Source organism: Phalaenopsis equestris, unplaced genomic scaffold, assembly GCF_001263595.1.
Source record: "Phalaenopsis equestris unplaced genomic scaffold, ASM126359v1 Scaffold000134, whole genome shotgun sequence".
In the NCBI taxonomy this organism is placed as follows: Eukaryota; Viridiplantae; Streptophyta; class Magnoliopsida; order Asparagales; family Orchidaceae; genus Phalaenopsis; species Phalaenopsis equestris.
The window spans coordinates 4,211,661-4,236,703 of NW_018164576.1; the positions used below are offsets into that span (position 1 = coordinate 4,211,661).

The 25,043-nt window shown below is 35.3% G+C and overlaps 2 protein-coding genes and 1 non-coding gene across 3 annotated transcripts in view; 2 read left to right on the top strand and 1 right to left on the bottom strand.

Annotated features, from left to right (window-relative positions):
• LOC110021369 overlaps positions 1–4,201 on the bottom strand; it is a 30,639-nt gene extending 26,438 nt beyond the window's left edge. Inside the window, exon 1 of the mRNA XM_020719838.1 lies at positions 2,972–4,201. Within this exon, the coding sequence (XP_020575497.1) occupies positions 2,972–3,905 (934 nt within the window). The 5' untranslated portion in view covers positions 3,906–4,201. The remainder of the gene's footprint in view (positions 1–2,971) is intronic.
• Positions 4,202–8,691: 4,490 nt separating this feature from the next.
• On the top strand, positions 8,692–23,395 carry LOC110021371 (receptor-like cytosolic serine/threonine-protein kinase RBK1). The gene is given in 9 exon segments (XM_020719839.1): positions 8,692–8,861; positions 8,972–9,925; positions 10,474–10,728; positions 11,066–11,220; positions 11,302–11,381; positions 11,712–11,847; positions 22,852–23,001; positions 23,091–23,143; positions 23,145–23,395. Coding segments are annotated over 8 exon segments (1,338 nt in total). The 5' UTR covers positions 8,692–8,861; positions 8,972–9,513; the 3' UTR covers positions 23,242–23,395.
• Positions 23,396–23,526: 131 nt separating this feature from the next.
• TRNAN-GUU lies at positions 23,527–23,600 on the top strand. The gene has a single exon. It is a non-coding gene; the product is annotated as a tRNA-Asn (tRNA).
• The last annotated feature ends 1,443 nt before the right edge of the window (positions 23,601–25,043 follow it).

Consider the following 25,043-nt stretch of genomic DNA (forward strand, 5'->3'; position numbering starts at 1 on the left):
GCGCGAGGAGTCGGGGGGGAGTGGGTGCGGAGCGTGAGGCAGAGAGGGGGAGAAGGCGAGCGGGAGAGCCGAATCTCTAGGGAGGAGCCCGAGCGGGATTTCTATCCCTCGAATTCCAAAATAACCGTTAAGCTTGCGTTGGGCGGGGAATTCATTGATTTCCAAATCCAGGGAAGATTAAATGGAAATAATCAACTCCTGAATTAATTTAAATTAAGGCAGAATTTAAATAATTTATTTAAATTTTGAAATTTGAATTTCAAATTCAGGTGAGCTGGTGCCTAGCCCGTGCTCAGCTCGAGTCCAGCCTGAATCGAACCCGAGTCAAACCTGGGTTGAGTCCGGGCCCGCATCCCGCTAAAGGAGAAAAAGCATCGGTTTCCGTGCAAACTGTGTGCGCGTATAACCCCGATAATATGGGTGTCCTTCCTAGCTAAAGTTGACGTTCCGGACACTTCGGCGCGGTCCGTTTCGTCATTCGGGGTCATCCGGACGAGTTCGCCGACGGGCGAGTCGATTTAAGCCAAAATCGTGTGTGATGCAGTGAGTGCGTGAAAAGCGGCGTTCGCGAGTAATCGAGTCACAAAGGGTTCAACTAAGGCTGTTGATCCTATAGGAACTCAATTTCGGGCCCTCTACATGTTGGTCCTGAGCACTTGCAACTAAAAGTTGAGTGCTTGGAACCACTCATGCGAGTTCTTCACAGAAATGAGTCAAGAAGTGGCTTGAAGTTCTACGGGAGGTGGGCTCCATTACTAGTCCGCTAGGATGGTCAACCAGGAACTCCTAAGGCTAGATTATAGATTCTAAGAGTAGGAGACTAAGACCTCACTAAAAATGAGGTCAACAATGACCTGCCTAGCTCACAAAAACAGAGGGCCACCAAGCCAAGCCCCAACTTCATGAGATAACAAAATGTCTTACTAAATTTTATTTATATTAATGCTATCTCATTGCAAAAGGGCAATACCATTTATATAGCATCATGAAGAGGAGAGAGAGAGACAGAAAAAAGTTGAGTACATCAAATATTAGATCAAAATAATTTGAAATTTAAAGCTTGAGAACTTTTTAATTTCCTTTCTTGATTGGATGTTCCTTGTTCATTTCCCACATGTTTTTTTCAAAGCCATGGCTAAGATAGACTTCGCAAAAAAATTTAAATTCAAACTTAATCAAATGTGCATGATGTTAGTGTTGCCAAAATTCATTATGCTCCAACGTTGGATGAAATTTAGAGCTTCCAAATAATTATTGCCTCCAAATATTTAAAATTTGAATGGAATGATATTAAAATGTTCCCTGCTTGCTATCTTGGCCAAAATAACTATGCTGCCTTAGTCTTGGCTGAAATATCTAAGCTTCCTTATAAGCCTGCCGCCAAATTTTTAATTTTGAATTATGATTCATGTGCTTAAAAGCCTTCATTGTTTTGGCCGAATTCTCACCTTTCAAATTAAACCATCATGAAGCATGGACAACTCTCCTTGATCTATTTTACATTTGAACTACTTAGACAGCCGACCGCCTCATTTGATGTAATAATTGATTTAATTTAAATCAATTTATTCATGCAATCCAAAGTTCATGCTCAATAATTTTTTCAACAAATGCTTGAAACATAAATTAATAACCACAACCCACAATATGATGAAATTAGGAGAAAAAAAATAGATTTAATATGATCATGTCATCATAAGGGAATTTTTCAAGAAAAATACAAGTATTTCATGCCATTTTCATCGCATCCACCATGTCATTAACTTTGTTGTATACTTTGAGACCATTACTCATAAATTATGGCTAAGAAATTTTATTTAAGAACTTGGAGTAGTCAACAGTATTGTCAAACCACTAAAATTTATTATCACAGTATCACAAATGTCCTCTTTTTCTAAGAACAAATCTTTAAAGGGTGCTATGCATATAAAATTAAAATATTTTGTCGTTAAAGAAAAAATTCAGAAATAAAGAATATCATCCGTGCACATTAGTAATAACTTTATAGTTTTGAATCGATTAACTAAATTTTATTTATTATATTGATATGTAGATAAACAAAATAATTTTGTGAATATTAACTGAATTTATCATTGACAAAGGCATTATTATAAGATCATTATAACTTTATCTCATTAAAGATTATATTAAGTATGAAATTAATATTGCGTGATATATGAAAGAAAATATATCGCACTACCGATGCATGGCTGCCATGATCCATATTTGTTTTTGCATGATGATGAATTTATGATTTATTCAATCTAAAAAAATATTTGACAAATACTGCATTTTATGTTTATTATTATTAAAACATTCAATCCAATAATATCACATGGGCCAAGTGAAAAAATATTATAACATAATTATAAATAACATAAAGGGCCTACATTATATTATCATTCAATTTATAATTTAATGATTAAAAATGTATTTAAATCCTAGTTATAAAGAAAATTAATTCATTAAATGTTTATGGACTGTTTGATTAAATAACCGTTTTGCAACTAACATACCTCTTTCTATCCCATAAGAATTTGTCTTTCTCTTCATTAAGAAAAAACTACAATAAGAAGAATGATTAGATGAAAAGGTAAATAAGCCTAATTTCACAAAATTTTCAAAAGAAAATCATTATAAATCAAAGTAAGTCTTTTCTCCTAACTAAAGTTTACCATTCTAGTGAAAATCATCTTATTCAAGATGTTTATTTTAAGAGTCTATGCAATTAATTTGGTTCGCATAATTAAGAATGAATTTTCATGAATGCGAGAATTCTTTTAATGAAATGCATGATTTACAAAATTCATAACTATAATTTACCAAAACAAAATGTTATAGTTTCTACAGATTAGACTGTACCGAACACAATGGAACTAGATAAATGGATTGATAAAAGCCAAGTATTAAATAGTATGATACAGAACATAGAAGCATATAAAGAGCAATAATTCAGGAACGAAAACAATACCAACTTCCACTTCCACAGATTGGATGCCCGATTTCGGATCAACGTTTAGGTCAGCATCTTGCATTTTGGAAGTTTTGGCCAGACCATCGAATTCCTCTCTAGCCTCACCAACTCCTAAATCCTTCACAGAATTATTTTCCGTTCTCCCTGATCGCTCTCGAACCCCACCCTCTTCCATGGCCCCAATCGAAATTCCACCCCCATCATGTTCCAACTTCTCAGAACAACCTGTAATTTCAGTGACATCCTTCCCTGCGTTGCGCGCAACTGCATCCAAATCCGTCCTCTTATCCACGAGCTCTGCAGCCACAATCTCCAAAAAAGATGGCCCCATCTTCCGCCACGCCTCATCCAAATACTCCCTCACCAACCCCATTGCATCTCCTACATCCCTCTTCAAAATCTCCTCGCCTCCTTTACCAGTCGAGAGGCACCGTTCCATCTTCTTCCCCCACTCCAAGAACGGCTCCGAAACGAGACCCTGCGCCACGTCCGACATCCAGATGCTCTCAACGACGTTAACGAAATCCCTTCGGCTACTCAGGAAAGCCGAAGCGGTGCACTCGACCGCCGCGGCGCAGTAAGCAGCCTTGAAGCGGTTCGAGGGCCTTATCCTGCGATGCCTGTCGAGCTCCATTATAAGCTCGAGGGCTTGGAGTGTGCTCACCGAAATAGAGCGGCGGCGGACTTCGGAGGAGATGCCGCGGAGGAGGAGGATTTTGCGGAGGTGTGGGTGGACATTTGAATGGGAATGTAGGAAGCGGAGTAGTTCATCAGCGAGGGGGTCGGGAATGGGCTGTCGAAGCATGAATTCGAGGATCCAGATGTTGGTGATGTGCTCAGCCGGCGGCCGGGTTGTGGGACTGGAGAGAGGGTGTCGAAGAAGGGTTGGGTAAGGGAAAGTGGAGGAGGAGGATGTGGACGGTGCGGCCATTTAGATTGGAGGGAAGATTGATCATTGGGATTGTTTATTGTGGCTTTAGGGTTTCTTTAGGATGGATGGAAACTATAAAAGGGAATGAGAAGGCGGCGGCGGCGGTTACGGTGGCGGTGATGCTGAAGCGAGGACGGCGAGCTGCGTGTCAGGGAGGAGTAAGAAGTGCTGTTTGACTGGATCAATGGGATTGAATGGGCATCAAATTCTGAAAAACGTTTTGGTTAGATTCCGCTAAATTTGGATGAACTGTTTCTAGGAGTGTAAAGGAGCTCTTTAGGGAATAGTGATTTTGACAATTGTAATCATGCAGTCGAATAAATTTTAAAATTATTATTTATATTAAAATATTATTTGAATTTAATTTAATAATTTTTATTCTATTTTTTTAATTAATACTTTTAATTGATTATAAATTTTTTTAAAAATAACATATATATATATATATATAGCCGAACACAAACGAACAAATTTTTTTTCATGTTCAGTTCGTTAACTTAGCGAGCGAACCGAACACGAGTTGTTTTTATTTATTTTGAGATTTAAGTTTGTTAATTTAATTAGTAGAATATTAATATTTATTTTTTGTTATGATTTAGTTATTAAAATATGTTTATCATTCTAATTATATTAATCATTGATTAGTAATTTATGGAGTAAGTAAATAATTGATTAAGGTTATAATAAATTAATTTATCACTAATTAACATTTTATGATTTGTTGGTTTGTCAAAAATAGTATTTTATTAATTATAAAATAGTAATTTGCTAAGTTAATTAAATAATAATTTTATATTTAGTCATTTTATTTAAAGTTATATTGCTTTAACTTTATATATATTAATCATTAATGGTGATGTGTATTGTCGAATTACTTATCATTGGGAATCTTGAAGCATTCTAATTAGAGGAATCTCATTGGAAATTGATTAGAGGATCAAATAAACTCAAATTTAATATATTTATAATTAAATTGAGCATTTTGATGAGAGAATCTAGTGAGTCAACTATCGTTCAATTTTAATATGAATAATACAATTAAATGATGAAAAATTCATCTATATTTATGAAATCATCACACATCGTTTGATGAAGTTATTTGAGAATTTTGGCAAAACTAATAAAAAATATCTTTTAAAAAACTATACAATCTTTCAATTCTTCATTTGAAAAAAGAAAGTAACATAACTACTAAAGCATAATTCTTAAAATCCCAACAGTTGTCACCTATCACCTGAGATCAAAATTGACCACCTGAGTTCATCGTTGACCACCAGAGATCGTTGTCAATCATCAGAAATCATTGCGGACCAAAAAAGTTTGACGTCGGCCACCGCTGATCATACACCAACCACTAAAGATCACCACTAACAATCAGAGGTCGCCGCTAATTAGAAAATTAATTTGAACGATTCAATTCTCATATTTTACAACTTGTATTAATTAATTTTTTTAGGCTTCCTTTGGGGCAGATGCAGTTTATTAAGAAGTTGTTGTGAAACCGTTGAAGAATAATCTAATATTGCGGTAGCTAATGACTATTATAATTTATTTATTTTTTTAAAGTCGAATTGCATCTAGAAAGCTCACACTGCACCTAGCCACGAGAAGTGGGAAAATGCTAGTTTCAATCGTAGTTTTTTGAAAAACCGTAAAAATTAAGTTTATATCCAAACAATCAATAGCAGGTTTATCTTTCTATGAATCAAATGTTTTTTTTTTTTTTTTTGAGAGAGAGAGAGAGAGAGATATTTGAGAGAATTTTATGTTAAAAAGATTTATACCTCACATAAAATATGAACATAAAAGATTTTAATTGAAAGATTAAGCTGTAAACTATGGAAAAAATATTACATCAGGAATCCGCACGTAGAGTTACATGCGGAGTCCAATGAAATTACGTCGTTGAGGTGATTGACCCGGTAACACCAGGGAATATTTCCCTCGTATTCTTCCGTGTTATTCATGTGTTATTGTATGTTATTTGGTGTTATTGTGTTTTTGGAATATTCTCAATGTTATAATAATATAAGAACAATCAATAATACTTGAATAACACAAAATAACACATGAATAACACACAATAATACTTGAATAGCACGAGGAGAATATTCCCTTATGTTACCGGGCCGATCACCTCTACAGATAATTTTATTTGACTCCACACATAACTTTACACGTGCCGAGTTCTGATGTAATATTTTTTCTAAACTATGGCGTGCGGCAGGATAATTCTATTGCAGGGCCGTCCGGTCAGCTTTCGGTTCCATTCACGAGCGCTGGAACCGGATAAGGAAAAGCAAAACTCCTGTTTTGCAATTTTTTACAGGTGAAAATAGCTATGGGCGGGAAAATTCAACTTTGAATTGCCAGATCACTCTAAAGTGCGATCCAGCGGAACTCGCTATGCCCGATTCAAACTAGAAAATTCCACAAATTGTGCATGTCACGTCTTGATAGCCATACAACACCTATAAGCCTTTATGTACAAGGCGTTACATAACCGACTCTTTATTAAGGAAATAGCAAGTTGTATTACCATATTATTTTAGAAATGTAATAAAGTATTGTTTTGAAAATTAAATTCTTGAGCCTAACTTTAAATGAATTAAATTCAAATAAAATATTAGTACTAAAAATGCATAGGAAATGTTGCTAAATGGGGGTAAAATTATCTTTAATTTTCTAATCTTTATCTATCATCATTTTGCCTAAATAATATAAATTCATTAGCTACCATTCTCTATCTAATGCCTACATTATGATACATAACACCATTTTCGAACTATAAATAATATTTGTGTTTAATCTAAGTCCCATAAAAAATTGAACTGGAAATATGAATGCATTTAAAGTTATTTAAAAAAAACAAACTATCAAATTTAAAGATGCTTCGAGAAAAATTATTTCATACGAACACCGTATGGAAAAATGCATGTGGTGTCCGATCTCAACTGCTCATCACTGCTAATATGTATTTCGGTAGGTCATAAAAAAATAAAAAATAAATAAAATGGGTCCCACCAAAATACGTATTTGCAGTGATGAGCGGTGGAGATCGGACATCACCTGCACTTCTGTATGTGGTGTCCGTATGGAATAATTTTTCGATGCTTCGATCAAATTTTAGAGATGGTTACCATCATAAATTTCTGATTTTGACATTAAAATTTTGACTTTTCATTATATTTTGCGGCTAAATAGAGATTTTTAAAATATTTATATGAAATTTGAGACTTGGGCTAGGGGTATAGAAGTCACAAAAAATTTGCATGATTAGGTCTTGTTATTTTTTCCAGTATTAGGCTGTTCCTTTCAAGTTTTGAATTCCTGAACAGTTCAAATCTATATATTTTCAAGCTTCACTAATTGGTTGGGGCATGTAATTCTTGTTAATCAAATCTAATTAATAGCTTATTTATTATGTAACCCTGGGCAAATTGTATACTTGGAAGGCCTGCATAATAAGCAGCTAAAACAGTTGAGCACCTACTAATCCCTAAAGCTCTTTGCTCATGAACGATTGAAAGTTCCATAGAAATGTTGCTTTTATGTTGTGGACATAAAATATAATTTCTTATAATAAAGGGCCTTACGCTCAATTAAATGAACTCATTTACGTTATCTCCTCACCTGTAACTTTTTGGGAACTGATGAGTGATGAATTGCACGTTATGTGATTCCAATAATAACTTTAGAGAAACAACCTTCTATTTCAGTCACTGAGTCAATGAATCGTTTCAAACAAATAATATTCATCAATTTTGATCCACATAACATTATGATGTGTGGTGAAAATATAATGTTATGTGATGTATTTTATCTCATTTATATGTTATTTTTGTAGGTATTTGTTGTTTTATATAGAATACAAGTTGAAAGAGCAATTGTAGAGCAAAAGAGAAGAATTAGGCTAAGTAGCAGTCGTGCGTCCCTTTTCATATCCCTAATGCTCCCGCACACATGTTGAACGTATAAGTAAGTGAAAGACAAAAAAAATTGAGAAGTATGTGTTCAAAGCCTAGTGTTCCGCGCCAAGACCACTGCCCTCTTGCCAACCCGACCAACTCCCACGTACTAATTATCTTAGATTGAGCATCGAAACACAAAAAGTCGCCCCAGTCCAACAACGCACCTACGCTTAGGGACGATGCACCCGCTCTACCCACTAGAGCGAGGGCGCCCCTTCATTTGTTTTGACCGTTCTCCACAGTTCCAAATCTGTCTGAGGTGTAATTCACATAAAAGCTTCGTCAATCCATCATTCCAACCTAAAAGACAATAACTTGTGTGTGTAATCACAAACTCATAGTAGATCAATTAAGCTGGATTAGACCTCATGTTATTTTTTCCCTTTTGCATTTTTCAAATAAAAATTTTTTGGTGTCTCTACCTCTTATTCATATTATCTTATTGTGCTAGACTTTCATGCGGTGTTGAAACGCTAAATAATCAATCTACCGTCAATAATCATCCAACACACATCAATTGTATTATTAGCATCATTTATATTCTAATAAAACATTAGTCTTGCATAATGAATAAAAAATAAAAAATATATATATTAACTTCAAATTTATTATTAAATATATAATATATAAATTCTTGAATTTAAATAATAATATTTTGTAATTATCTTAGAGATAAGCCAAACAAATAATCCAAAGGGATCAAAAGCTCTCCCCGCCAGCCTTCTTTCGGGTCCGCCATCCTTCCCAATCGTTTGACCAGCCGTACCTAAAATACAAGACTTTTGTCTATTTCGATTTTGAATGTGCTGCTTCGCTCCTTCCCTTCTCTAATAAGTGTCCTCGAGGATAACATACATCCTCTGAGCCTCTCTTCTTTCCAAGTTAAAACCCTTTTTTTCTTCATCCTCGCTTACCTACTTTCCTGGCTTTGTGGATACTGTGGTGGTTATAGGAAGGCTGGGAGAAGCAATGGCTTGCAAGGAAGGTGAGTGTCTTTTTCCCCTCAAATTGAGCGGAGAATAGAGAAGCTTATGAGCTGGTTTGCCGGAGGTGAAGGACCGATGGTGCTGATGAGCTATTTTTCTCTTTGTGCAGTGCTCAGTCAAGATGATCAAGAGAAAGCCATGGAGGGATCTGAGAAAGGTTAGTTTTTTATGGTTGTTTTTTTATTATTTTTTTATTTGGACGGGAAGAATGGCACACCTCATCTTTAATGGAGGAGTACAGTTAAAACTTTTAAAAGTACTCAGTTTTTGTTTGTTTTTTCCCATCATTTGAATTAAAGTTCTGCTCTTTAAGTGGTTTGGACATTTGGCTGTTTGGTATGAGGAAAATGTGGACGACCGAGAAGGACGGTAGGAGTGTATTATAATATTTGGAGAGAAGATGGTTTTTTGTTTTGTCTCCCTGTCCACATTCATTTGTGAAGAAGACCAGCAAACGCTGAGGATAGGACTTTTCCTCTCGTTGCTCTTCGATTCCAGTCTTCTATGAGGAAATACAAGGGCATACAAATATCTAAATCGTGTCAAAGGAAAACGTCAAAATCAGTTTTTTATTTACCATTCCCCACAGTTTTCTACGTTTCACATTCATTTTTTATCAAAATTGCAGAGGAAAAGAAAGAGAATTTGAAAATGAAGTCTGAGGAGAATAGTACCGAGTGTGCTGATGGCTCAGGTCAATCCTTTCCTCGTGGAGTGGTAGAGATTCCAATATCTGAAGTTCATTCTGATGGTGGAAGCAGCAGCGAGAGTTCGTCCTCAGAGAGATCGGTGAGTTCGGATGGGAGCTCGTTGGAATCTCATAATTCTCAGCGGAGAAGTCTGATCGGCGGGCTGCGTCTAAGGAAGAACATGTCTATTAGGAGGTTGTCGACTTTCCCACCATCATTAAGAGGCTCGTTTTCTGAGAGGAGGAGCTCGGAGAGTTTTTCAAGCTGCAAAGATCAATCAAGTATAGATTTAGAGGAGACTCCAATGAGGAGGCCATCTTGGAGAAACTTTGAGTACCAAGAGCTTGTAGTGGCAACGAATAACTTCAGCCATGGTAAATTCATATCATGAATTTTCCATTGGATTAGTAATTTTTGTGGCAAGTTTGTTTCGTGAAATTGCTAGTTCATCTTTCTTATAGTTGGTGATATACTTTGAACTTTGAAAGATGCTATAATTGTTGTTGAAGAAAGCTGCTGCAGGAAAGAAAAGAACTAATTTTTTAATCACCTGCGCACTGTTAAGGAACTACTAAGTGTAAATTTATGATTACTTGTACTGATTTTCAGTCTCAAGATTCTTTTATTTTTGCTGGTTGAATACAATTTCATGTAGTGAGTTATTCAATTGGTTCTTTTAGCGTTCATTTTGAGGCAGCTTTTCATAAATTTTCTTTACAAACAGTTGTTGCAAGTTGTTGTAGTCATGTTTGACTTTAGGAAATTAAGTTTGTTTTTTTTTTAAATCATCAATTTTCTATTTTGTTGAATCTAAATGAACACATCCGCTTTATTTTAACTTTCTTCAACCTCTTACATGATTAATATTTCTTCTATACTTTATTTGGTTGACCATTGGATTTTTCATATTCAAATTCTGCAGAAAATTTAATTGGAAAAGGAGGACATGCAGAGGTTTACAAAGGCCGCCTTCCTAACGGCCAACTAGTGGCTGTCAAGAGGTTAACTAAGACAGACAAAGAGGATGAGAGAATTGGTTATTTCTTATCTGAGCTTGGAATCATTGCGCACGTTAACCATCCGAATGCTGCACAGCTTCTGGGCTTTAGTGTTGAGGGAGGATTACACATGGTTCTCCAATTCTCTCCACATGGAAGTTTGGCCTCCTTGCTTCATGGTATAACATTCGATAAATGTTGTGCTTTTGATACTTCTTATACCATTCTTAATACTTCGGCCGCCAACTTTGATGAGTTCTTCTCTTAATGCTTCCCATTGTGATCCTAAAAACTATTAGAGAAATTTACTTTGATAGTTGAGCACCTACTAGTCGTACATAATTCTTATGTATTTATATATCTCACAACTAAACGTTCATTTTTACGTACATAATATTTTGGTGTTTTAAATTTATACATGAAAAGGTGCATTTTACTTTTAATAAGTGTTAATAGTATTTTTAATGTGCTATTAAACATTTGAGTGCCGTGTTTAAGAAAAATTTAGTTCTACAGGTTCTAAGGAGGGCCTTAAGTGGAAGAAAAGGTTTGATATTGCCTTGAAGGTAGCAGAAGGGCTTTGCTATCTTCATGAAGGATGCCAAAGGCGCATTATACATAGAGACATAAAGGCCTCCAACGTTCTTCTCACTAAAGATTACCAACCTCAGGTGAATAAACCACACTTTTAGCTCTCTTCTACTGTCCATTAGGCCAATTTTCAAAAACACACATTGCTTTTTGCCATTCAGATATCCGACTTCGGGCTTGCGAAATGGCTCCCAGACAAATGGAGCCACCATATTGTGTTTCCCATTGAAGGCACATTTGGGTGAGAATAATTCATGCAAAATTAAGTGGTAAATTAAATTAATGGCAAATTTACATACCTAGCACAAAATTTCTTTGTATGTCATATCTCATTTCTAAACTTTCACAGTTACTTATGTAGCATTTTGGTGCTTTAAACCTATGAATGAAAAGGTGTATTTCACTTCTAAAATGATGTAATATTAAATAATTGAGTGCTATGTGTGTAAATATGAAAGTTTAGCCGTGAGATATGTAAACACATTAAGAATTGTGTAACATGTATGTAAATGTCCCGAAATTAATTTGTATTTCTCTCATGTTATTAAAGCAATTTTATCCTGTTATTCAGATACATGGCTCCTGAGTACTTCATGCATGGAGTGGTGAATGAGAAGACTGATGTGTTTGCATTTGGGGTACTGCTGCTTGAGCTCATAACTGGCAGGAAAGCGGTTGATTCCTCTCAAAAAAGTCTGGTGATATGGGTATGATTTGTTGTGCCACATTATATTTGTCTCATGTGTGTAATTTACCTTTATTTCTTACTTAAATCAAGAAATTTATAACTAAGGATCCGATTGGGATGGTTGCAGTCATGTGTAACAGTTATTGTGGAACTGTTGCGAGGAAAGTGTAGTTTTTGAAAATTTTACAAGTTAGATTTTGTCTCTTAAAAAATTAGATGATAGATTTCTTAGAAGCATTATACTTCGATAGATTTGATTGTAAAAAGCTACTTTCTTCACATGAAATTTTGCTAAATTTTAAGAAAATTGTACAAAAACATAATTGTAAAATTACAAAATTAGGAAATAATTATCTGCCCTCTAAAGATCTATTTGAGGCAACATTTTCACAGCTTTGATTTTTAGAAATTGACACATTTTCTTCTTTGCTGCTTTTGGTAATATTTATGATGGGAAGCAGTTTTTTATTGCTAAATATACTAGAATGTTCACAATAAATTTAAAAAAAATAGGATTTTTTTACAAAAAAAAAAGGAACTATTTTTACAAACAATTACAATTGCCTTAAACCGATTCTAAGTTGATGTGTGTGGCCTTGGAATTTAGGTGCAAATTTTTGAGCGGTTGATGCTTGTTGGTGTGCTTGATTTCTCTTGCAATCTATGGTCTGTCATGCTTCCACTTTCCTGATTCCTGTTCATAAACTTATTCTCTGATCATCACATCAAATATATTAACTTGTTTGCCAGTTTGGTCATAACTTTCTGGTGGTGCTACCATCAACATGTTGAATATTAATTTTATGGATAGCTATGTGATTAATATTAATTATCTTCAGTAAATTATGGCTAATCTCTCCTAGATCCATGTGCTCATAGAGGCTACCTCGCTACTCTGAGTGCATTAATTTGTTAGAAATAATCCCATAGCCACTACCATAAATCTATGTTTTATGTAATTTTTATTATCAGAATTATAGCCTTGAAAGAATCAAACCAAATTTGAATATGAAGAAAGTGTTCAACTTGTTAGTTGGAGCACGATTTTTTACTGTTCCTGCGAAGACGCCGGCTCTTGCTTTCCCGACTCTTCGCTTCCGATCGCGAGAGGTCGCGTCCCAGCTCTCGCAAGCTGTTCTGGTCGAATTGTTCCCGTGAACCGATCTTGTTGTTTCGCGAAGAGTCGCAACCCCCGCCTCCTTGATTCACGAAACCGAGAGGTCTTCTTAGGTCTTCGACATTTTTTCTTCCTTTTCTCAAGCAACAGGATCCAGCGTCGAAGAGGAAGAAAGGTATTCCGAGGTATCACATGACTCTCCTTCAGATTATGCACGACTTTATTTGTGTTCTTCTTCGAACTTCCTCGAGATAGAGGAAGAGAAGTGCAAGCAGTATTTCCTTGCGGCAGAAGAAAGAAGAAAGAAGAAGAATTTTGTTCTCCCTTGGCTTCTTCTTGGTGGCTTGTGGTAGAAGTAAAATTGGATTTATTTCTCTTGTAAGTTTATCTTCTTCGGTGTATCTCGGTATAGAAAGAAAAGAAGAGAGAGCAAGGAAGTGAGAGATCCCTCTTGTAAGTCGAGACGATCGACTTGCGTAAATTCTTCAAGTAGTAAAATCTCCTGCAACTCCGTGGACATAGACAATTTGCCTAACCACGTAAATCTGTATGTTTCGCTGTGTTACTGTTTTCTGGTGTGAATTTTCTCGTTCTATTTTTTGCTTCATCAAAGACTGTTATTCTATTTTAAATTTCATATATATCACAATAATTAGTATCAGAGCTTTGTTTCGGATCTGAGAAAGACGATGACTGCAGATGAAGTGAAGGTTTTAGGGATCGAGAAGTTTGATGACACAGATTTTAGTTATTGAAGAATGCAGATAGAGAACTACCTCTATGAGAAGAAACTTCATCTTACGTTATTGGGGAAGAGACCTGAAATGATGAATGAGGCTGAATAGAATTTGTTGGATCGACAAGTTATTAGGGTTATTCGATTGACCCTGTCGAGGTCCGTTGTACACAAAGTCGTTAAGGAAATGATGATTGCAAATCTCATGGCAGTCTTATCAGGCATGTATAAAAAGTCATCAGCGAATAATAATGTGTACTTGAAGAATACGTTATTCAATTTGAAGATGGTGGAATGTGTTTTTATTGCTCAACATTTGAATGATTTCAATATTATCACAAATCAATTGTCGTATGTTAAAATTAATTTTGATGATAAGACACGTGCGTTGATATTGTTGGCATCTTTGTCAAATAGTTGAGAAGTCATGAGGATGACAGTTAACAGTTCTGCAGATAAATTTAAATTGAAATGTCATGATATTCGTGATTTGATTTTGGCTGAGGAGGTACGCAGAAAAGATTCTAGCGAAATCTCAGGTTCGAGTTCGACACTGAATGTTGATTTTAGAGGGAGATGGCAAGACATGAACTCAAATAAAGGGAGATCAAAATCAAAGTCTGGATAACAGATAATCTGCTGGAATTGTGGCAATGCTGGTCATATAAAGAGGAACTACAAAAATCCCAAAAAGATGGAGAATGATATCGCAAATGTGGTATCTGAAGAAGTACATGATGCACTTTTGCTGACAGTTCATAGTTATGTTGATGATGGAAGTGAAGATGAGAGTGGGTCCGGAACACCCATTTCTATTATTCCACAGATAGATGGTGAAGAACTACAAAGCTATGAAGAAATCTTGTAAGATGAAAATTCGAACAAGTGAGAACTAGTAGAACTTCCACCAATAAAGAATGTATTACACAACAAGTGGGTGTATCGAGTGAAGATTGAGCTTGATGATAGTAAGAGGTACAAGACTAGACTTGTTGAAAAATGCTTTCAGCAGATGTAAGATATTGTCCATGCAATGAGAGTTGTAAGCAGAGACAATAGTAACCTAGGAAATAACTTGGAGGTGCAAGGCTATGTGGAAACTGCCGATATGTTGACTAAGTGAGTTATTCTCGAGAAACTGAAGTTGTGCACAACTTCAGTTGGTCTTCTGGTGTGAAGACAGAGGTTTTGAGTTGCAAAGGTGGAAAATTTATGTTTGAAGAAGAAAAAGGCGACGCCGCCAGTAGGGGATATTCATTTGAGGAAGGAGATGTTGTCTGTTTATCGGTCTCCAAATGGGAGATTTATTAGTTGGAGCCCGATTTTATATTGTACCTGCGAAGACGCCCGCTCCTACTTTCCCGACTCTTCGCTTCTGATCGCGAGAGGTCGCATCCCAGCTCCCGCAAACCGATCTTGTTGTTTCGCGAAGAGTCGCAACCCCCGCCTCCTCATAATACACGAAACCGAGAAGTCTTCTTAGGTCTTCGACATTTTTTTTCCTCTGCTCGAGGAGTAGGATCTAGCGTTGAAGAGGAATTAAGGTATTACGAGGTATCACACAGCTCTCCTTCAGATTATGCATGATCTTATTTGTGTTCTTCTTCGGGCTTCCTCGGGCTTCCTCGGGATAAAGGAAGAGAAGTACAAGTAGTAGTTCCTTGCGGCAGAAGGAAGAAGAAAAAAGAAGAAAATGATTGTTCTTCCTTGACTTCTTCTTGTTGGTTTGTGGCAGAAGAGAAATTTGATTTATTTCTCTTGTAAGTTTATCTTCTACGGTATATCTTGGTGTAGATAGAGAAGAGAGAACAAGGAAGTGAGAGATCCTTTTTGTAAGTCGAGACAATCGATTGGTATAAATTTTTCAATTAGTAAAATCCTCTGCAACTCCGTGGACGTAGGCAATCTGCCGAACCACGTAAATTTATGTGTTCCGATGTGTTGTTGTTTTCTTGTGTGAATTTTCTCGTTTTTATTTTTCGCTTCATCAAAGATCGTTCTTCCATTTTAAATTTCATATATACAACAACACAATTTTTATAGCAATCGAGTCAAATTATCAATTTGAGCCTATGCCAATTGATCCACAACTTAAAATTGTGCAAATTGACCCCAGCTAAGCCTACTAATGAGACTTCAATCAATGTTTACAAAAGATCTTCAAAAAATTCTCATTCTCTAAATTAGAATGTTTCACAATACATTGATCTTAGTTTTCATTTTGTCAAGCCTATCAACGGCTAACAAACATGATCGTTGGAAAGATGCCATGGCTAACAAAATTTATGTTTTTCTGAACAATCTTACATGGGGTTTGTTTAGATTCCTTCAATCATTAAAGCCATGTGATGAGAAATGGTATATTTAATTAAACATCGCTCTTATGAAACTGTTAATTACTACAAAGCATAGTTGGTTGTTATTGGTAACAAGCAGGAAGATATGATTGATTATAAAAGAAATATTTACTCTTGTGATAAAAATGTTTATAGCAGAGGTGATCATTGATCCCGATTTTCTATATATATATATATATATATATATATATATACAATGTGATGTATGCGATTATATGATTAATTTTCTTAATAATTATTATTAATTTACAATAAAGCCAAAAATTTGATACAAAGTAAAAACTAGGTAAATCTTTCACTATGAAGCAAATAAGAATGCAATTATAATATTTCAATATGTGATAGTACGCAAGTATACCCATTGTTATTAAGTAATATAAAACTTTCTGATTAAGTTCTGAGTATCGAACCCACAGGAAGAACTAGATTTAGATAACAAAATTTACTTTGCAATATATTCCTACTTAAACTTAAAATGCTAAAATGTGAATGAAAGTTCGATTCTTTTTGTAATTTTTTATAATTGAAAATAAAGTAAGCAACTAATTAACTTAACTAAAATACTTGCGAGATGAAAACAATATAAATAAAATATATTTTTTTTTATTATGAATCAATGATAAATATAAAAATTCTGTTGTGGACGTGTGTTAAATGTGTTTTGTCAAATATGAACAATAATATTCTTTACCCTTACTAGGTATCTTATAAAAAAATATTAGGTAATCTATAGTTTGAACAGTCTTGAAGATCGTCTAGGCGGGGAAGATACTAGCTCTCACTGTAGAGTTTCTTCTTCTCCCTCCACCTGGGGGCTAATATCTCGTATTAAAACCTAAAACTATAAGTCAAATTGAAAGTTTTTAGTCTGTCACTCTAAAGTCCTCTAATTCTACAACCTTTAAAAGTTTATTTTCCTATTTATTTGCATTCAACCCCATGAATTACATTCTCATTCATGAAATCAATATGTGATTCTACCCATTTATTGACTGAGACAATACCATCTCGGACCTTACATGTTCTTATAACAGGTATTAACATCTTAATCGGTCAAATCAAGAAGTAAATGAAGTACAAGGTTTCAAATCATCACAACTCTTTTTAACATTGAAGCTTAATACTTCACACAACTTCCTTTAAATATTTAATCACTTATCATTTTAAGAAAAAAGATAAAAAAAATTACTCAGAATTCAAAAAATAAGAAAAAAGATAAAAAAAATTACTCAGAATTCATGGAGAAAACACAATCACACATGAGTTTAAAAATAGAAAACAGGTACACAAACAGTAAATCTAAATTAAAACCAAGTGTAGTCACAAAGATAAACATTTATCTCAAATCCCCATCACAAAATGTCATGAAGTTCATTTGAATTCTCTTCACAAAATGTCTTGAAGTTCCTTTGAATTATCTTCTTTTAACATTGAAGCTTAATATTTCACACAACTTCCTTTAAATATTTAATCACTTATCATTTTAAGAAAAAATAAATAAAAAAACCTACTCAAAATCCATGGAGAAAACACCACACATAAGTTTAAAAGTAGAAAACATGTAGAAATCATGCACACAAATAAGAAATCTAAATTAAAACCAAGTGTAGTCACAAAGATAAACATTTATCTCAAATCCCCTTCACAAAATGTCTTGAAGTTCATTTGAATTCTCTTCCTTCACTCGCAGTATGAACTAAAACTCAAAAACTAAAAATAAAAAGAAAAGGTGGGCGGCGGTGGCGGCGACGACGACTTAGATGGATGATGGTTGTAAAGTTGATGGGTGGCTAGCCTACACATGAGTGTCTTGGTGTCTCTTAAAAAAATATCTTCATTCAATGAATCTTCTAGAAGTTGCCTCATCAAAAGTTAATTGAATGAATTTTCGTGTCTATGAGTTATTTCCTATGTTTTTATCGAGGGTTGCTTCAAACACCTCTTCAAAAATCCACTCAAACTAAATATACATCAGACTTGGGGGCTTAGGCGCCTAGTTCATTTTTGCATTTTCTTTATTTTTTCTCCAAATTTGATCATTTTTTCACTCTTTTTAGCATTTTTCATACATTTAATTGTATCTGAAAGAAAAACACACAAATACCCTTCTTTAAAGCGCAATATCTAAAAAATAAGTATAAAAATGTGTATAAAAATATTATATATTTTAGATGTATCAATCATCTCAATTGTTGCTTCACACCAAAATAAACACTTCATAAGTGAAGGTTAAAAGTGTCTTTGTTCATGGAGATCTCAAGGAACATATTTCTATGAAGTTGTTTGAAACGGGCATCCTACACATGATTTTATTACTTCGAGAAATTACACCGTCGACGGCGTCGACTTACAAGAAAGAACTCTCTCTCTCTCTCTTCCTCTCTTTCTCTATCTTTCTACCGGAGAGCCACACAAAATAAGGAAGCCAAGGGGAAAATAATACATGTAATTCCTTTCCTTCTAAAACCAACGCCAAAGAGAGATTACAAGGGGAGCTAGTATGTCTATTTATTAATTACATCATATCATTAAACACATTAAGAAAATAATCAAATAATTAATGAAGCACATTAATTATTTCATTTTCTCTTATACAACAAATCATAGAAGGAGAGCAATTAATTTAGCAATTAATTTTGAATATCAAATCCAATTTGCTGCCAAACATGAGAAAATATTAAGTTTTATAGTGGATTGATTTCCATATTCGCAACAAATCTCTCACTTAGAAACCGGTATACTGACTGCATCATCCACTGGCTGCGTCGCCCTTTTCTTCAAATGTGATATCTTCCACTTTGCCCTACCTCTGCAACTCAAAATCCTTGTTTTCAAGCTAGAAAACCAGCTGAAGTCGAGCACAACTTCAACTTCTCAAGTGTAACACTTTTAGTTGGCATATCATTGTCAACACAGTCTTGTACCTCCAAGCTTTTTCTTGGCATACTCATGAATCTGGTAATAACTCCCACTGCATGAACAATATCTTGTTTCAGTTGAAAGTCTTTTTCAACAAGTCTAGTCTTGTACCTCTTACTGTCATCAAACGCATTGTTCACCCGATATACCCACTTGTTATTCAATATCTTCTTCATTTGTGGAAGTTCTATTAGCTCCCACTTGATCGAACTTTCATCTTACAAGATTTTTTCATAGCTCTGTGATTCTTCATTATTTGTCCGTACAAGATCCGATTTTCCTATTTTTGGCGTTTTGCCACCTTTCAGGAAACTGACTTTCTTCTACTTCCCCATAATGCACCTTTGACTCATGTGTCTACGTCTAAGTAAACTTATAGTCATATATAGTGTGTTAGTTTTATTACCCCGAGCCAGTACTAATGCTCCTTTAGTAACTTTCCAGGTACTATTTGAAATGCTATTGAATGACCACCCTCATTGAGCTGCCCAACAGAAATGAGATTTTTCTTCAATTCAGGAACGTGTCTGACTTTTTGCAAAGTCTATTTGCTCTTGTTAGGGAGTACTAATGCTCTTTTAGTAACTTTTCAGGTACTATCTGAGAACACTACTAAATGACCATCCTCACTGAGCCGCCCAACAGAAATGAGGTTTTTCTTCAATTCAGGAACGTGTCTGACTTTTTGCAAAGTCTATTTGCTCTTGTTAGGGAGTACTAATGCTCTTTTAGTAACTTTTCAGGTACTATCTGAGAACACTACTAAATGACCATCCTCACTGAGCCGCCCAACAGAAATGAGGTTTTTCTTCAATTCAGGAACGTGTTCAATTCAGGAACGTGTATGACCATCCTCACTGAGCCGCCCAACAGAAATGAGGTTTTTCTTCAATTCAGGAACGTGTCTGACTTTTTGCAAAGTCTATTTGCTCTTGTTAGGGAGTATAATATCAACGTCTCTTACCAGAGTCTTTCCACTAGCCAGATAATTTCACATCAACTGTCGGTGGGAAGATGTATGGAAGGAAGCTCCTGAATCCAGTATTCAGTCATCAATGGAACTGTGCATTGTCAGAAATAACGCATCATGTATCTCTTCAATTACCATATTTGAGTTATTATTCTCCTTCATAGGATTCTTGCAGTTCTTTTTTATATGGTCAGTCTTGCCACAATTCCAGCAGGTTGTCTGCTAGCCAGAATTTGATACAGATCTTCTGTCTGAGTTCATGTCCTGTAATCTCTCTCTGAAATCAACAATCAGTGTCGAACTTGAACCAGATGCCTCTCCAAAATCTTTCCTCCGCACCTCCTCAACCAAGATCAAATCACGAATATCATCATATTTCAGTTTAGATTTACCTGTGGAACTGTTAAGTGTCATGCTCATAACTTCTCAGCTATTTGACAATGAAACCAACAATATCAGCGTACAAATCTTATCATCAAAATCAATTTCAACAAACGACAATTGATTTGTGATATTATTGAAATAATTTAGGTGTTGAGCAACAAACACTCCTTCCGCCATTTTCAATTTGAATAACTTTTTCATCAACTGTACTTTGTTATTCACAGATGACTTTTCATGCATATCTAGTCGTCATGAGATCTGTAATAATCATATCCTTTATGACTTATGGGCAACAGATCTTGACAGGGTTAATCGTATAAACCCTAAAATCTGTCGATTCAACAGATTTTATTCTGCATCGTCCATCTTTTTTGACTTCTTTTCCAATAACAGAAGATGAAGTTTTTTCCCTTAGAGGTGGTCATCTATCTGCATCTTCTAATAACCAAAATCTGTATCATTGAATTTCTTGATCCCCAATGTCATCAGTTCGTCTCCGCACATCGTTCTTTCTTAAATCCGAACCAAAGCTCTGATAACAGTTGTTGTGAAAAACGATGACAATAAAGCGAAGAGCCGTATCGAGAAAAATCGCAATATAGTAAATACAGCGGAAGCACACAAATTTTACGTGGTTCGGCAAATTGCCTACGTCCCACGGAGCTGCAGAGGATTTTATTAGCTTGAGGAATTACACCGTTGATCACCTTGACATTTACAAGAAAGAACAATATTTTTCTCTCTCCCTCTCTCTCTCTTCCTCCCTATCTCTCCTTCTAAGGCCACCGAAGAAGAAATATGCAAGGACAATAAGAGAAGAAGCTTCCGATTTTTCCTTCTAGTAAGTGATCACTGAAAGCAATTACACTCAAAGGGAGAAGATAATAATCATGATGGGCTTCCGCTGTTGTTTTCTGTATTGTAATTTTTTCTCGATCTGATTTTTCGCTTTATTGCTGTCGTTTTTCATAACATCTAGTACCCAATATTTGAGCATTATTTGATTGTATATTTCCTTCCTAGTTCAACAAGTCAATTTATTAAGTATCGTTTTCACTTACAATTTCCTGCCATTCGTAAAATTATTTTTATCTTATTGAGACAGCTTTTGTTTGTTCTTTTCACATGGTCCTCTTCTTTCTATGGAGGGACATGGTGATGCAGATTAGGTTGGATGTTTAGATGCCCATTGGTCCATCACATGATAAGTGCATGTTTTTTGGTGTTTTTTTAAAAATAAGAAACAAGATCATTTATCTAAATCATCTATCGAGTCTGAAAACAATGATTGTCTACGGCATATTATGTGAACTTCTATCTGAACTTGGTTCTCCTCAAGAAAATCTCACTTTACATGCTGGCAAAATCAATGCCATCCAAATTATTGCCTTTCCGGTATATCATGAGAGAAGCAAACATATTGAAGTTGATTGTCACCTAAATCTATAAACATTCCGTTCTCAAATAATTCTATTTCCATATCCTTACAAACTTTAAATCAAAGGCATGTCTTTCAAGGTATTTTCTAGGCAAAGGCATCAATTTTTCATAACCAAATTGATGATTCTTGACAAACCTATATCAATTAAAGATTTGAATGTTGTGTGTGAAAATGAAAGTGTTGAGGATGTGAAGCCCTGTGCACTTCCTCTTTTGGAAAGACATTAAGGTGTTAATTATGTGATTAATTAACTTGCTAATTAGAGCTTCCCGCTTCTTCCTCATGTATCCCGCCTCCCCTTTTCCCTTTTACGGATCCTGCCATCTTTAGGTTGGCACATGAGGAAAGGGATATTTGCAAATTATTTTGCTTCCCCAATATTCTCCCGCCAAAGATCTCTCCCTCACACAATTTTCTCATTGGGAATTACCTTTAAAAGCTTATTTGTACCTCTTATAAAAAGCAAGGCAAAAGGCCTGTAAAATATATATCTCTCCAACCTATTCCCATCTCTCCGCTGTAAGCTTGCAAGAAAAAGTGGTAAAAGCTGCTCTTGTTTTTTGGGGTTTGCTAAGAAGGAAGTAATTCCTTTGCTTTCTTAATTCTTCCATCACGTGGCTGTGGCTTGAGAGAAAGAGAGAGAGAAGGGAGGAAGAAAAAGGAGGGAGAGAGGAGAGAGGAGAGGAGAGAGAAAGGAGAGAATTTTTCTTGTAACGTCGAGACGCTCGACGGTGTAATCCTCAAATTTAATAAAATCCTCTGCAGCTACGTGGACGTAGGTAATTTGCCGAACCACGTAAATCTTGTGTCGTTTTTCTAGATCTATTTTTCGCTTTATTATCGTCGTTTTTTCATAACAGAAAATTTGGGTGTGAGATGCAAATACAAAAGAATTGAGTGCTATGTATGTCAATGCAGTTAGAATTAATTATATTGCTCCTCATTTTGTGTTCTTCCAATTATGGAACACTTCTAGGTTTTTATAAAAATGGATCAAAGTAGGGAATAATTCTGAAGCAAAATTTTGTTTCTCATTCGCGCCTCACACAATCCCAGATAGGTTTAAATAACCAATTGCTAATCATGCTTTGCTTACCAGGCGAAGCCGTTTCTCGACGCCGATGACTTCCAGGGATTGGCCGATCCATCATTCGGAGACGATCCTGACCCTAAAGATCTCAAGCTTTTAATATCAGTAGCATCAATGTGCATCCACCACATCTCAACCTCCAGGCCGAGCATGAACACGGTTGATGCCTTAAAAAAAACTTCTCAGTCATGTTAATTAGATGAACCTACCAGAGCTTTTCATGACTGGAAATTGGATCTGGAATGCAGGTCGTGCGGATCCTTAGGGGAGAGATCGGAACACAGGAGCTCGTCGAGGCCGAGCCAGCTGCTCTTTGACGCCTGTGATTTGCAGGACTATTCCTGCTCGAGTTATGTAACGGATCTCCACCGGCACAGGCAGCTTGCATTGGAGCAGTGAAGCCTGTGGACACGACGGCTCTCTTTTGTTAGATTCCATTGTTGTTGTTGTAGAAGTTTAAAGAGATTTTTGTGGGCTTAGATTGAAAAAAAAATCTGGTTTTGAATGTTATGATTAATATGGATATTAATCATTGGCTTAGGGTTTTTTTTAAATTAAGCTAATGTAGTTTTGGTTAGTCAATGCAATTTTTGAGTTTCTTTTTGTAAAATATTTGTTTGCGCGTTAATTATAGTGTCTAGTTTTATAATAAATATATATTTATTATTAATCTCAGCAACTGTGGCTGGAGTAGCTCAGTTGGTTAGAGCGTGTGGCTGTTAACCACAAGGTCGGAGGTTCAAGCCCTCCCTCTAGCGTTTTATTTTAATTATTATTATTTAATAAATTTAATTATATTTATATAAGTATTTGATTGCACTATGACGCATTTAATCAAGTGTGTATCATCAAAGCAATTAGATCCTGATATAATACATATATCCGGATTTTTTGACTTTTGTGATCTATGGGTTCAGTAAAGCCTTGTGTTTATTCAAATAAACAGTGATCTTGTGTAGAAACGAACATAACACTTGCTACGTATTAATGCTGTATGGAATAAAAAAAAAACAGAGAGAAATAATGAAGCTGAAAATGGCAAAGGAATTTTAAGAGTATTATGTATTTTCCTGGAATGACAGAAGAAGCCCATATCAAAAAATTAGTCAATTTTAAGCTGACCTCTCCTATTGAAGTGATCTAATTGAGATAAATTATTCAAGTAGTCGAACTGAGCCTACCAGTCGACATGTTCAAGCTGAACTTGACGTGATTGAGCTGAGCTTGACATGATCGAGTTGAGCTCACGTGTTGAAGTAATTGAATTAACTCGAGACGAACCAGCTACTAGAGAATATCATTATTACATAGAAGAAAATTTGCCGATCATAACTTAGAGTTTTACTTGATATTCATGTTGCAATCTTTTCAGTGAGACATGAAATATAATTTTAAAATTCTTTTTATTTCCTCTTATGCATGGAGAAGCAAGGAAAAAAGGGAAAGTCCGAGTTTCGGATCAATATGATACAAGTTCTCTCTCTCTCCTCTCTAGAATCAGAAAATAGTTCTCTCATCCCCTGGTTGCAGGGAAGAAATTAAAAACTAGAGTTAAATGCAACATTTTTAATAGTGTCATGTCGACACTATTTTTGGTGTGGGGTTTGCCCGTAAGAAGCTATCGGTCATCGGAATTGAAATCCCGTTGCCCGCTTCGGAAGGACGTTTTTTTTAAAAAAATTTAGTTTTGAAAAAGATGAAGTCAAACTGACCCCATAATTTTCATAGTTTAGATGAAAGAGCACTTTATCTCAAATCATGTATCTATCTCGAAGGATGAACGCAAGAATTGAGAGTGAGGTTCGATCAAATAAACTAAAAAGAGTTATGACATCCGTTTGGTCTGCGAAACCAATGTATTGGCCGACAAGTTCTCCTATTTAATATAAGGAATTAAATAGGGTTTATGTTATGCTGGGTTCGGGAAAAGCTTCCTATAAGGGCAAGCCACTATAGTTAATTATATCTTAGATAATTAAAGTTACCTAAGAATACTCTCGATAAAAATCAAGAAAAATTATCTTCAAGGAGTTCAAATGGTAAGGACATTTCAAAGATATTGGACTAAGAAGTGTGAAGGGGGATTGGTTCAAATTTGGAACATTTTATTTTAGAGTCCAAAGAAGGAAATACTAGAGGATGCCACAGATCCGAAGGAGAACTTCGGTGACTTCCTAAGCTATCCTATTATTTGGCTTCAA